General features: G+C 40.2%; 1 protein-coding gene across 5 annotated transcripts in view; it reads left to right on the top strand.

Annotated features, from left to right (window-relative positions):
* Positions 1-12,790, top strand: part of GALNT7 (polypeptide N-acetylgalactosaminyltransferase 7) — a 91,812-nt gene that overhangs the window by 52,291 nt on the left and 26,731 nt on the right. For all 5 annotated transcript variants that reach the window (XM_064417703.1, XM_064417704.1, XM_064417701.1 and 2 more), the window contains one exon: positions 6-460. In XM_064417703.1, coding sequence (XP_064273773.1) covers positions 6-460 — 455 coding nt within the window. The remainder of the gene's footprint in view (positions 1-5; positions 461-12,790) is intronic.

Raw genomic sequence — 12,790 nt, forward strand, 5'->3', positions numbered from 1 at the left:
TATAGGATGACAAAGAAGCCAACAGACCCCTGCCAAACAAAGGAGACCATGGACTAGGAAATGAGAAATTCAAACCTGTGGTACCTTGGCCTCACGTTGAAGGTGTGGAAGTGGACTTGGAATCCATTCGAAGAAAAAATAAGGCCAAAAATGAACTAAATCAGCATGGTGTTGATAACAAGCAGCAAAACATCCTCCAGAGGCAGTATCTCACTTTTAAACCTCAGACATTTGTATATCCAGATCCTGTGTTACGACCTGGAGTCCTTGGTAATTTTGAACCCAAAGAGCCTGAGCCTCATGGAGTTGTTGGTGGCCCTGGAGAGGAGGCGAAGCCATACGTTTTAGGACCAGATTACAAAGAATCTGTTCAAGCCAGCATTAAGGAGTTTGGGTTTAATATGGTGGCAAGTGATATGATCTCGCTAGATCGGAGTGTTAATGACTTACGTCAAGAAGAGTAAGCAAACCTTTTGTTTTCTTTTAGTTCTGTTTTTATGGGGTTCAGTTATTTGCTTTCCATGTATCTGAACTGACGCTTAAAATATTATTTATTAGGCCACTTCAGGCTTCTTGCACTGAAAGCATGAGTGCTGTGCTATACCACATTTCCATATATTCTTCTTAATGCTATTGCAATGATTCCTTCTGTGCATACTTACACTGTAGTGATTTATCTCTGAAGTCATCTGTTTTAGTGTCAAATTGCATGTATTTACATGTTCTATGTCTCGCCATAGTCTTGATTGTCATATCTTTTATTAGTCCATAACTTTTTAAGATTTTCTTCAAGAAGGAAGGATTATCTTTATTAGACAACCCTATGCTAGTTAGTTTATTCAGTTTTGATTTACCCTGATGCCTTTAAAATGGAGCATAAATAGAGAACAGAAACAAAGAAATATTCTTTTCTTTAAAACATTGCCTATTTACCTGCAGTAACAGAAGTATGGATATGCCATAGTGATGGTTGGAATAGTCCTCCAGTAGTTTCTCACAGCATTTCCCCTAAAGAGGAAAGCAGTCTCAGAAAAAACATTTATTTACTTGCTGAAAGGCTGTCTAATGTGTTATGGGAAAATTCTGGAAAGTCACTAACATTTGCTCAAGAGTTACTAACAGGTTTACACAGTGTATTCTGACTTTTGATATATGTTGAAAGCAATTTTGCTCTAAGGTTAATCTGCATTTAGTATAATTTTCCTTGTTAAATATCAGTTAGAGACAGGTTTCTGAGCAAACTGATTTAATGGCAGGGTATTTTTTTAGTCTGTTTTTTGGCTGGGGTTTTGTGGGCAGTGTATGAAGTTAGATATGATGTTAAGTACTTTGCAGTTTCCAGGAATGGAGCTGTGCTGATCCCTGCACTGGGTGTCAATCTCTGGGCTGTGTGTTTCCAGCTGTGGTAAATAATCTGTTGGTGGTTCATTGACTGGTTACTGGGGCTCTGCTCTGGGATTTTATGGTGGCTGTTTTTTTCATCTTGCAAGGTAGGAGAGACCTGGCCAGCTGTGTGTCTGACTCATACCCATGCACGTGCAGCTGCTTGTATTTGCTATGTGGTGTGCACTCCCTGAAAGCAAATGAAGCACAGGGAGTGCAGCATTTCACTTCCTTCGTGCTGTGTTCCTCGGGTGACTTACTAAAGGTTTCCACTTCCTGGCAGTCAGAGGAGAGGACCATGCCTGTCTGCTGTTGGTGGCAAGGAAGTGCCAGCTGTCCTTTGCTTTTCTTTCGTTGCTGTGCTCAGAAGTTGGCCCTTCCTACTAAAGAGATTTTTCTGAAAGGGAAGGAATGTTCTGGGTAACCTGTGTAGGTCAGCATTTTCTTTTTGGGAGGTTATTCCCTAGATACTGCTGCTTCTGCTGAAGCATTTCTTCACTCTTTAAGGACAGCAAATCAGAGGTGGCAATGTGTCACATGCAGGTGGGACTGGGCTGCCTCTGCCCAGGTGAGTTCTAGCAGCAGAACTCAAGTACTCCCTCCCCTTCATATTTACTCAAGGTGAAGGGTAACAGACAGCCTATGGTATCTCTCAAATAGTTCCACACCTGCAGCTTCCTGAAGTATTTTTGACATGATCTCAGAATTTTTCTGAAGGGCATTAATAAATAGATATTCCCAAAAATGATAAAATGCTTTGAGGAAGAGGAGGAACAGCCATGAAAAGTGACGTTTAGAAACTGTTTCTTTCAAGCACAGCTGCAGATATGCCTTTGTAGAGGTCAAAGCCACCAGCTCAAATCAGTTAGGTTTTAGTATTTAATGATTTCGTGTTCTAAGCAAACAAGCAAAACAGCATGAAAAAACAACATGAACAAAAGGTATCTTTCAGACAACATTATATCCCTTACTTTTTGTATTGAATACTTGGGATGCTTGCAATTGCCCAAGTAAGTTGAAGATTTATGGCTTCTGCTGTCTCCTGGCTGATAGTGCTCTAGGCTTTCAGGCTCCCACATGCTCACTTTCCTGCTCACTCCCCAGTACCAGAGAGAAATGCAGCAAAAGGTGGCAGATTACCTGTTGGATGTGCCATTTATTTTCCTCCCACTGATCTATTTAAAAAGACATTTGTGGCTGGTAAGGCCACTCAGCATTCCCTTGAATCCTGCCAAAAGCAATATAGTAATTTTTTGTTGTTATTGTTAATAGTAAGTTGGCATTGCTAATTGAGGAAGATCTTTCTGGTAAAGACTGAATTATTTGTCCATAGATGAGTAGAGCTCCCTTCAGCCCTCTCTTTCTTCAGCAGCAGAATTTTGAAGCATTACCCAGTGCAGTCAGGTTTGTTCAGTGAAGCATGCCAAATGCTTTCCCAGGCTGTGCTAGCAAGAGTGAAATAGTGCTGCAAGAACTGTCTCTCTCAGCTTAAAAGCCATATAGCCTCAGGGCTCGTCCCTGCTGGAGGGAGAAGAGGGAAGAAATGCCAGTAAGGGGAGATTCAATTCTGCTAGGTTTGGATTTGACTTTGTAGTCTGGTACATGTTGCCAGGATGATTTGCCAGCTGCCTGTATTGATTCAGTAGGAACTTTTCTGGTGATTCTGGGCAGTCTCAGCTGCTGTAAAAAGCCTTAATTCTTGCTGTATCCCGTAGGGAGGAATGACACTGGATGGTGTGTTAAAGTTTTTTGTCAGGTACATCAGACTATTTCCATTTTGCCAGTACCACATACTCTTGGCTTATGGATTTTAACCAATATATTTCAGTGTTGATGCCCAGCACTTGTGTTGACATACAGCAAGTCATAAGTATGGTTAAAAAAATCAAGAGTGTATGGGGATATGTAAAAGTCATTGTACAAAATTTAGAAGATGGCTCATCTCACTGCAGTCTTTCAGCACTCTGCAAGAGGGCCAGGGGGAACGTAAACTGGATTAGTAGAGAAATACCTGTTTTCCACCTTATTTCTGGCATCAAAAAAGTAGAGCAGGCTTAGCAGGCCCTGTCTAAACCTCTGTACAGTAGCCGGAAGAAACTTTTTTCTTCAAATTTGGTGATTTTTACCTTCTTTGGATCTATTTTTATCATCCTGATAGGAGGCAGGCCCTTAAAAGCAGTCATTTATACTGGATTTTACACATTATCCCTACTTCCTAGAAGACCTGCAATAAAAGAATTGTTAGCTTTAGGGAAGAAGGACATTAATTTAATTACCCCTTGTTTTTTGTATTCAGGAGTCTGCACAGAGGTAGAGCTGAAGAAGAAATAGAGTGATACATTTTCTGGATTATTTTGGATCCAAGATAAATACGCTGTGCTAAGAAAATAAGAAAGGGACCTAGTGAGGGTGAATGCTGTCAGGTAACAAGGTGTGTCCTCTCAAAAAAAACCAAAAAACCCAAGAGATAACTATGGGGTATTGCTGCTAGGAATAACAAGAATTGAGTTGTTTAACCAGTGTAATGATCCACCTCCCCAGAGTATTTTAAAACAAAATTTAATTTTTAAAAATTCATTTATGCTGAGTTTGAACAGTGATTGTTTCTCCTGACAACTTTAGCTCTGGCCAAAACCATATGCTGGTGAGAAAACAAACAAGAATAGATAAGCGTCATTCCTGGCAACCACTGCACTGGGGCACTGGAGCCAAAAATTGCAACAGGGTTGTCATGCTTCAGAGACCTCTTTCTGTGCACAGACTTGTCTTTTGAATGCATTTATAGTCTTGAAATTAATGACATCCTGAGTCAGTGACTGCAGAATGTGGTGCTTGTTTTAACCTCTTCTCCCAGATACAGATACAGTTCTGTGCCTCTGACTCTGCTGCCCTGTGATACGGGAATATCAGAGATAGCTCCGTGAAGTTCCTGTATAAATATTTCGTGTTCCATCCTTATTATTCCTGCTATCGTTTCCCTTTTCATTAATTCTGAGCTAAAATTATGAAAGACCTATCCACATTCGACTCCAAGATTTTTTTAACTTTTTTTTCCCAGTGGTAGTGCAGAGTTTAGGATCTGTCACTGAGTCTATGCACTGAGTGGTCTAACACTCCATATACAATCATTTGCACTTGCACTGAGCTCTCCTGCTGGCTCATTTCCTTGATAGCATTCCTGAATTATTCTGCAGCTGTTTATAGTCATTTTAATTGCAATTACCAAGAACTTTCCTATTGTTCAGCAATGACCTGGAAGAAGAGGTGGACTGCTTAGCTGCCAGCACAGTTATTTATGCTGCTAAAGTCACAAACTTGCTTACAATTTGGAATTAATAGACTTCAGCAGTTACTAGCCTAAGAGATCTGCCATAGTTTGATGAAGAACTATCTCTGTAAAGAATACAAAGAACCTCATCAAATGCTTTGGAAATTCAGTTACTGTATTAATAGCCTCACTAATATCCACAAAATTTTTGATTTCTTCAAAAGATGGTAATATTTTTCTGTGGCCTGGCTTTTTTCCACAAAAGCTGTGTCCATGGTGTACTAATTTTGTTGTTTATTGCTAGCTTCTATTCAGCACAGAGTTCAGACTTAGTGGTCTGCAATTCTTTACAACCCCAGAGCCCTTTGATAAAAATGTATATTGTGTGTTCCTCTGTTTGTTTAAGACTGGAATCAGCAGTACAGTACAAGAGTTTGTTAATTCATGATGCATTGTTTAGGAAATACTGGGTTTATTTTTAAAAAAGGCAATGAGGCTATTCATGGCAGAAAATTCCAGTAGAAGGTATCATGCAGATTATCTGAAGATAGGACTATATAGTAAGTAGTATCACTGTGTACTTGCCCTTTATTTTATTCTCTTCTCAGGGTATCTGGCATTGGGCACCGTCGAGAGTTCAATGGAAATACTTAATTTAGATTTCCTGCTTCTGAAGTGGTCTCTTTTCATTTCGGTCATGTATCAGCCCAGCAGACTTTCTGGCAGGCATCCTACTTCTGGTGTTTGAAAAAAATATTTCAATAGCAGCTTTCATACTTCAGTAAGCTATTTCTCCAACTTGGGTTTTGGAGGGTTTGGTGGTTTGTTTTTTGGGTTTTTTTACTCTATGTTTTTATTTACATGCACTTAGCTTGAATTAAGACTCATTTCCATTTCTGTTGTTTGGACACCATCCTGTGCATTTAAAGAATGTATGTCTTACTGCTAACAGCATCTGGTTTTTAATCATGCTGTCATTCCCTTATTCACAGTTCCCCTTTTCAAAAGGAGGTGTCTCCTGCGTCTTCTGTCCTGTCAGGTGCCCTGATTCTTCCATACACGTCACGATTCTTCTATGCACAGGTGCTGTCTGAGTCTTTCTTGGGCATCCAGCACTTCTGTGTGGCTCTATCAATGGCTTTCCCTTGTCTTTATGCTAAACTATCCCTGGCACATTTAGACTCTAGTTAAACTGGCTTTGATTTATTCTAGCAGAAGGCAGTTCTTCATGGACTAAAGTTAACTAAAGTTAATCAGTTGCAAAAATTTCACCCTGTGCTAATGAATTCAAGGTCATAATTTCCTGGATCCTGCTTCTTGAAGGTGGCCAAGAATTTCTTATAGTCAGTCCTCAGGAACCACTGCTAAGCACCAGGACCTTGTAAATATGGTAGAGCATGATCTCACAATGACATCACAAACTTCTTCAGTGTCCTCTGGTGCCATCCATCCAGTCCCATGGACTTGTGCTCTGTGTATCCCATTTGCTGTGATATGTCCAGGGAAGTAGTCCTTGACTCACCTCTGTGGTGGATATTCTTTCTCTTCTGCAGGCTGCCCCTAGGCTCAGGGACCTGGGAGGTGTGACAGCAAATTTTGCAAACAGTCAAGGAAATCAGATGTTGAGTGTCTCGGTTATTTTATGTGTCCTTTCACACAAAATTCCATCTCTTTTATAGTTAATCTCATGTCTTTCTTTAATCTACAAGCTCTTCTCGTTGCCCTTTCCATCTTACGGATTTCAACTCTACAAAGCTTTGCCTTTAATGCTCTCTTCATGTGGTCAGGCATTATTTCTGTACTCCTTCTCAGCAGCCAGTCCATGCCTCTACCTTCCCTAGTCTACCTTCTGGAGTTCTTGCAGCCAGGAGGATTTTCTGCCATGCCTGTTTGATTTACTGCATGTGGGAATGGATGGCTCCTGTGCTTTGGGGAGGTTGTCCTCAAAGATGCCATTCCTGGGCCCTTTTTGACAAAGTTGTAGCACCCAAAATCATTAACTTCTAATGGTAGATATAAGGAGACATACATGGAAGAACCAAAAGAGGAGAGAAAGCTGCCTGATGGACAAAGCCACTGATGACCACAGATGTAGAGCTCTGAGAAGAGGCTGTTTAGTGTAAGGCTCACAGGAGCTACACCTGGTTACACAAGACCAAAGATGTGCAAAATGTTCCAAGGAATATGTATTCAGTATTTCTAAAAAATAGGATGCATTAGTTGCAGTATCCTCTTTTTATACTTCTATCTCAAAAGCACTAAGAATCAATGTAGGTTTTCCTTTTTGAAGTCCACTTTAACAGTAGAACACTCCAGTCCACACCTGCCATTTTCATTGCTGGGCTTTTTGACATGCTTATTGCTGGGTTTGAGACATGCTTGTTGCACTTCTGAAGTCAAGAAGCATTTTCTTACAGTATTTTTTAAGTGATGCACTGTGAAACTCCCTCTTTCTCCTATTAACAAATGTGGAGTTCTGTAGAGCCCTTAAGCCAGGGATGTTTGTAGTGCTGATCAGATTTCATGCCAGGGTAATTAACTGTGCTGGCTGAAAGAAGGGATTAGAGCTCAACATGCTTTGCTCAGGCTTGATATGCTGTTGTTATCCAACTCATGGAAGACTTGCTTACAAATTATTCTTACTGACCCAGAAGGTTTTAGTCTTATAACTTTATTTAAGCTAGATTTTTTTTGACAGCTTCTTTTGACAAGTGTTGAAGGAATTTTATCTGGAATAGTTTGACTAGGAGAGGAAACATCATTAATGTTTATGGCATGAGACAAATTGATCTCCTTCTGGATTTTTTTTTCAGTATGACAATAAATAGTTGCTGTCTACTCATCAGAATGAACTAAAATTTCAGCTGCATCACCCACACACATCTGTCAGTATGATTGTGGCAGAATAAATATTTTTAAGTGTTTTTTCCTTCTGTGAATTATCCAGTTTGAGCTTTCCTTTATAAGGACATTGTTGCTGTTGCAGGGCATAACCCTTGGGCCATACAAATTTGTACTTGAATAATTGGATCTGTTGCCACAGGTCACCTTTGACTTCAAATAGAACAACTGGCAATGAGCTTTTGTTGGAAAATCTGAAAAGGTTTCATTGCTTGAGCACAATGTTGTGTGCATACAGAAAGGTATTTTTGGACAACTATTTTTGCAGCTCATTTTATAAAGCAAAAGGGGATGAGAATTGGCTTGTTTTTTAAAATTGCACAAGTGGCTTTGAAGGGTGTTTGTTTTGTTTTTCAATTATTTTTAGCATAAAAAGAGGGAATTCTTGCCAAAAATAGACTTCTAAATTTAGTAAGAATATATGCATGCAGAGCTGTGTGATAGTAGGGCACAGCTGTTAGTAAAGATACTTTTTCTATCATAGTTTGATTGTGCCAACTTGGACCCTTTTTATGGTCCAAAATATTGAATTGTACAGAAAATTGTTAGTGCTAGACTGGAGTAAAAAAAAAAACCCCAGATCTTTAGCTTGACCTAATTACTCGGTATGAAGACAGATGACTCTTAGCTCCTCTCCTCATTACAAATGGACAGTCTTATTACTCTGGGCAAATAATATGAATTTAATATGTTCTCTTACAGTAGGCAGTTACTTGTCCAGTCAATCTTGTTGTAGCTAAGAAGACTGAATACAAAGGCTCTGGAATGGAGCCTGCTTTCTTCAGGAATGTGATTAGTTCCTTAATTATAGCACTTTACAAATTACATATTTGATACTGTTACAAGAAAAAGGATTTCAGTAATTACTTTTGGTATCTATATCATTGGAAATGAAACATTAGGGACTTGGTTTAATTTCACATGGTACCCTGGGAAAATCTTTTATTCCAGTGCCACATAATACACTGGAACTGTTCTGTAACAAAGAAAACTAGTTCTATAATGTGCACATAAATTTTTGTGCACCTCAGTGAGAGCTGAAGTTGAGAATCAGGTGAATTATAGTGGTCACACTAAATCAGGAAGGCTAGCTTTCCACTGCAGATTATCAGCTGCCTTACTGCTGGCAAGACTCCTGGAGGGGAAAAAAATGGTGTTTGAATTGTAATTAGGCATGTATTGTGAGAGCATCTCATGTGGTCAGGAAAGATTTAAATTCCAGGCATTATACTTAAAGCAAAACCCAGAATTTTCTGTTAACATTTCAGGTTCCAGTAATGAAAACTACAGAGAAAATTTGTCTCTTTAGTGTTGGCTGCTAGCATTTGAAATGTTAAGTTTTGAGGGAGAAATAATTCACCCAAAGAGTACAAAGAGGATGACAGAGGCACCAGGTGTGTTACCTGTAGTTGGATTTACTTACTTCTCTCTGTGTGCATCTGAAATGAGATGACCAAGCTCTGAACATGACCTCTTACTCAACAAAAACATATATATAGCACAGCACCTGGAGTGTATTTAAATTCTGAGTTAAACCTTGACTTCAGTGGAAGGGCAGAGAAGAGTGGGAGCGATTTCCTGCAGCTATTCATGTAACCCTCCAGGTGCCAACCTGCAGCATAGAAATTCTGGGGCACATGGACGAATCATTTTGTCAAATGAGTTGTAACCTGAATGTGAAACTAAAAAATGAACGGCACGTCTTATGCTCTGTCTTGTTCCTGTTAACCAGTCTGTACTGTGCTAGAGCATTCAAATAAATGCGCATGATACAAGTTATAAAGCAGTCCAGATGAGCATGGGTAGGAACTTGAAGGTTCAATATCTGATGAACAAGGCATGGTGGAAATGCAGTATTTCTGTGAGACTGAGCTCACTGCCTCAAGTTTCATTCTACTTGTTTATTACATTGCGTAAATCCTGCAAAAGTTTGATAAACCCAAAATTAAGGACAGCCTCCCTGCAATACCCACAGTGTGTCACTGGACTGCAGAAGGCCTCAAGAGCTGAGGTTTTCTTCCCTTTAAACCAAAACATGAAAACAAAGAGCATTTGCTCCATCTCCTTGTATGGGCATTTCCCCTTCCCTAAGGTATCCCAGCTTTTCTGCCCTGTGTTGTTTATTGCTTCCGTTTTTCACTGTTGGTTAAGTGATAGTGTGGGCAAGAATCTTGTGATTAGAAAAATAGCAAAGGTTATTCCTTTTATTCTCTTGTGATCCCTAATGTTGGGTTTCTATGCAAACCTTGCCCTGGATTTGGATCATGATGCTTTCAGAGGTACAGTAGCTATAGCTTATGCTTCCAAGAGCACTAATAATATAATGTAGTCACATAGCATCACAAGTTACTTCAGGAATGGAAATGGGTAAAGCTTGTAGCTATTGTAAAAATAGCAAATGCTGTTTCAGCACAGGTTTAAGCTGTTTGGTAGTGTGTAATAGAGGTTTTGCTGCTGTCTGCTGAAGGGAAAAAAAATTATCCAGCTGATCAATCTGTCCTTCTTGCGTTGTCTGTTTACTTCTCTTCCAGAACCCCTGTTTTGTAAGCCCACTGCTATAATCTTGTTTTGATGTTGCTGATGCACAAAAATTCCCCATGAGGCTTCATAGGTAGCAAATCCAGTATTAGCATTAGATTTACTTAGCTGTATCCTAACAAAGAAATTCTGTGATCTGTTTCTCTCTATCCTGTCTACTCTAGACTTAGGCAATGATCCCTCTGACTTGCAGGTGTTAAGCAGCCAGTCTCAGCTATGACCTTGGTGATGTCAACCATACAGATGAGCAAACAGTTGAAGGTGTTTTGTGAACAAAAATTCCCATCCATCTTCCTAGGGGTTAGATTCAGTTCACTGCAGTAGTCATAATAAATTGGTGATGTAAAATAGCAAGGAGCCCTGAATTCAGTATTAAAAGTATGTAAACAGTATGCTGTCAGCTGGATGCCTGTCTCCTTGTAAGATAAGAACAGGACTTAGTAGAAAAGGAAACTGAAAATGAAAGCAGATCTCCTAACTTATTTTTGGGATTTGCTTGTGCTGGACTCTTTCAAAGCGTTGAGAAAAATGCATGCACTATAAAGCCCTTATAATTGGTGATAATGCAACTATGAATTTCATACCACTTTAAACATGAAATAGAATTTAAAATACAATTTTAAATTGTGAACAATTCTATATTAATGGAGAAGAGAAATTCCATTTTTTGTTCTTGGTTACGATTTCAGGATAAATAATAAATTGAGACCTTCAGCTTTGTACTGATTTGGGTCCTTCATCTTGCAACAGCTGATTAGCTTCTCAGGAGCTTCTTTGGCTACTGGAGTGATTACAGGAATATGATGGCAGCTGCCTTCCTGCTTGGAGAAATCTGTGCTGGTACATTTTGCTCTTAGCACACAAGTACAGTGCTTTAAAATCCAGAGGGTACTGATGAGTCCTTGATACATGCAGGTGCAAGTTAGAGAGCTGACACAAGGAAAATAGTATCAGGATGGAGAGTCATGATACACCGTCATGATACCTCTTTTTCTGAAGCTTAGGTGCTGATAATGCTGGCACAGTCAGAGGTTCAGCATGACAGGAGAAACACTTCTGTTGGCTCAAAATCTTAAATTGCCCTCTAAATATCTGTCTGATAGGGCTCACCCTTAAATTGCTGTCAATGTGCTCTCCTTTTTCAGCTGTTGCATTTTTGTTGTTGGTTCAATTACTCTTCCAAGAAAAGCAGACTCCACTTCTGGCTTTTTTTAAGCCTGAGGCAATTTGAGTCTATGTCTGCATCTTCAGTGGTAGCCAACAGGGAGCCTGTATGGCTATGCCAGCCTTGGACCATGTACCTACAATCATGACTGTGGGGCCCCAGGACATCCTAAGAGCAAGCCAGTGAATGGAGTACAAAGCTGTAAGAGCAGAAGTTTCCTCAAGCCAAGGAGCACTCTAGCCCAGAGCTCAGTTTCTTGTGCAGAGGTCTCCTGTAAAAGCACTCCTCTGCCGTGGCTGGTGCACAGCTTTGTGATTGAGGGATGAGCAACCTTGGTGTGGCACAGGCTCCAGCAGAGCTGTTCCCTCCAGGGGTGGAGAGGGAGTAGAACTAATTCACATCCTAAGCATGCAGGCTAATAGACAGCAAAAACATTACTCACCGTTTCTCAATTAGATCACAGCTGTGCCTTCTGAAGGGTTTCGTCTTGCTTCAGCCATGAGTCACTCCTGGTTTTCCCAGCAGTGCCAGTGCTGATTGCGGAATGGAAACTTTTTATTCGTGGACTGATCTGGAGGTGTTGTTTCCTTTCACCCATGAGTTCCCCAAGGAAAGGGCAGACAAACAGAACAGCTCTTCCCTGCAGCACTGCTCAGGGAAGGTGTTGCCAGCCCTTCATGGATCTCTTTACAGTGTTCAGGAAAGGTGATGTGAAGTGTCTAGAGGCAAGCCTGGCTTAAGGATGCTGCCTTGTCATCCCTGCATCTCTGCTGCAATGTGCTGTCCGCTCAGCTCTATCAATAAGAATTCAAAATACCTTTTTCAAGTGGTTTTGTTTACTAATTTTGTTCACCATGTATTGCCACAGCTGGCCTGCAGGGTACACCTGAAAGGGCATGGTGCTAGTATGTGGCAGGGGATGAAGCACCCATGGGATGAAGCTGGAGGTTGAAACATTTAAATCCTCTTTGTCACAGACCCTTCTGTACTTTGAATCTGCTTGTGCCAGTTTTCAATAGCTTGAACCTTTTGCCTAAACATTCTTATCTAGTTTACCCTCTCTTTTAAAAATAAAGAGCATTCCTGGAAATTCAGGCATATTTTTTTCCTTTTTTGTGCCTACAATCTACAGAGAAACCCGTACTGTAAAATCGAGCTTCAAACAGAAGGAAAGTGCATTTATGGTTTCTTGGTATGTGGTGTGCCAACCACTGGATGTCAGTGCTGCTCCACTGAGGAAAGGCTCCACTGAGGAAAGCTTTGCCTGCTCCCTTCCTGAAGGTCTGAAGGAAATTAGGCTACTGGCTTTTGTCACTCAAAATACCTCAGCAACATTCAATTTTCAATTTTTTATCGAAAAAAAACTGCCACAGAGATGTAAGCATTTATTAATTGCACATATCTAAAAAAACTACTATATTTCAAACCTCTAATTCTCAATTCAAGATGAGAAAGAAGACTGTGCACAGAAATTACTGCAGTCTGTCAGAGTTTATGGGCTTGATGCGTCGGTCTGTGGGCTGTCTAATAAGTGA

Source organism: Passer domesticus, chromosome 4 (genome assembly GCF_036417665.1).
Source record: "Passer domesticus isolate bPasDom1 chromosome 4, bPasDom1.hap1, whole genome shotgun sequence".
Taxonomy (NCBI): domain Eukaryota; kingdom Metazoa; phylum Chordata; class Aves; order Passeriformes; family Passeridae; genus Passer; species Passer domesticus.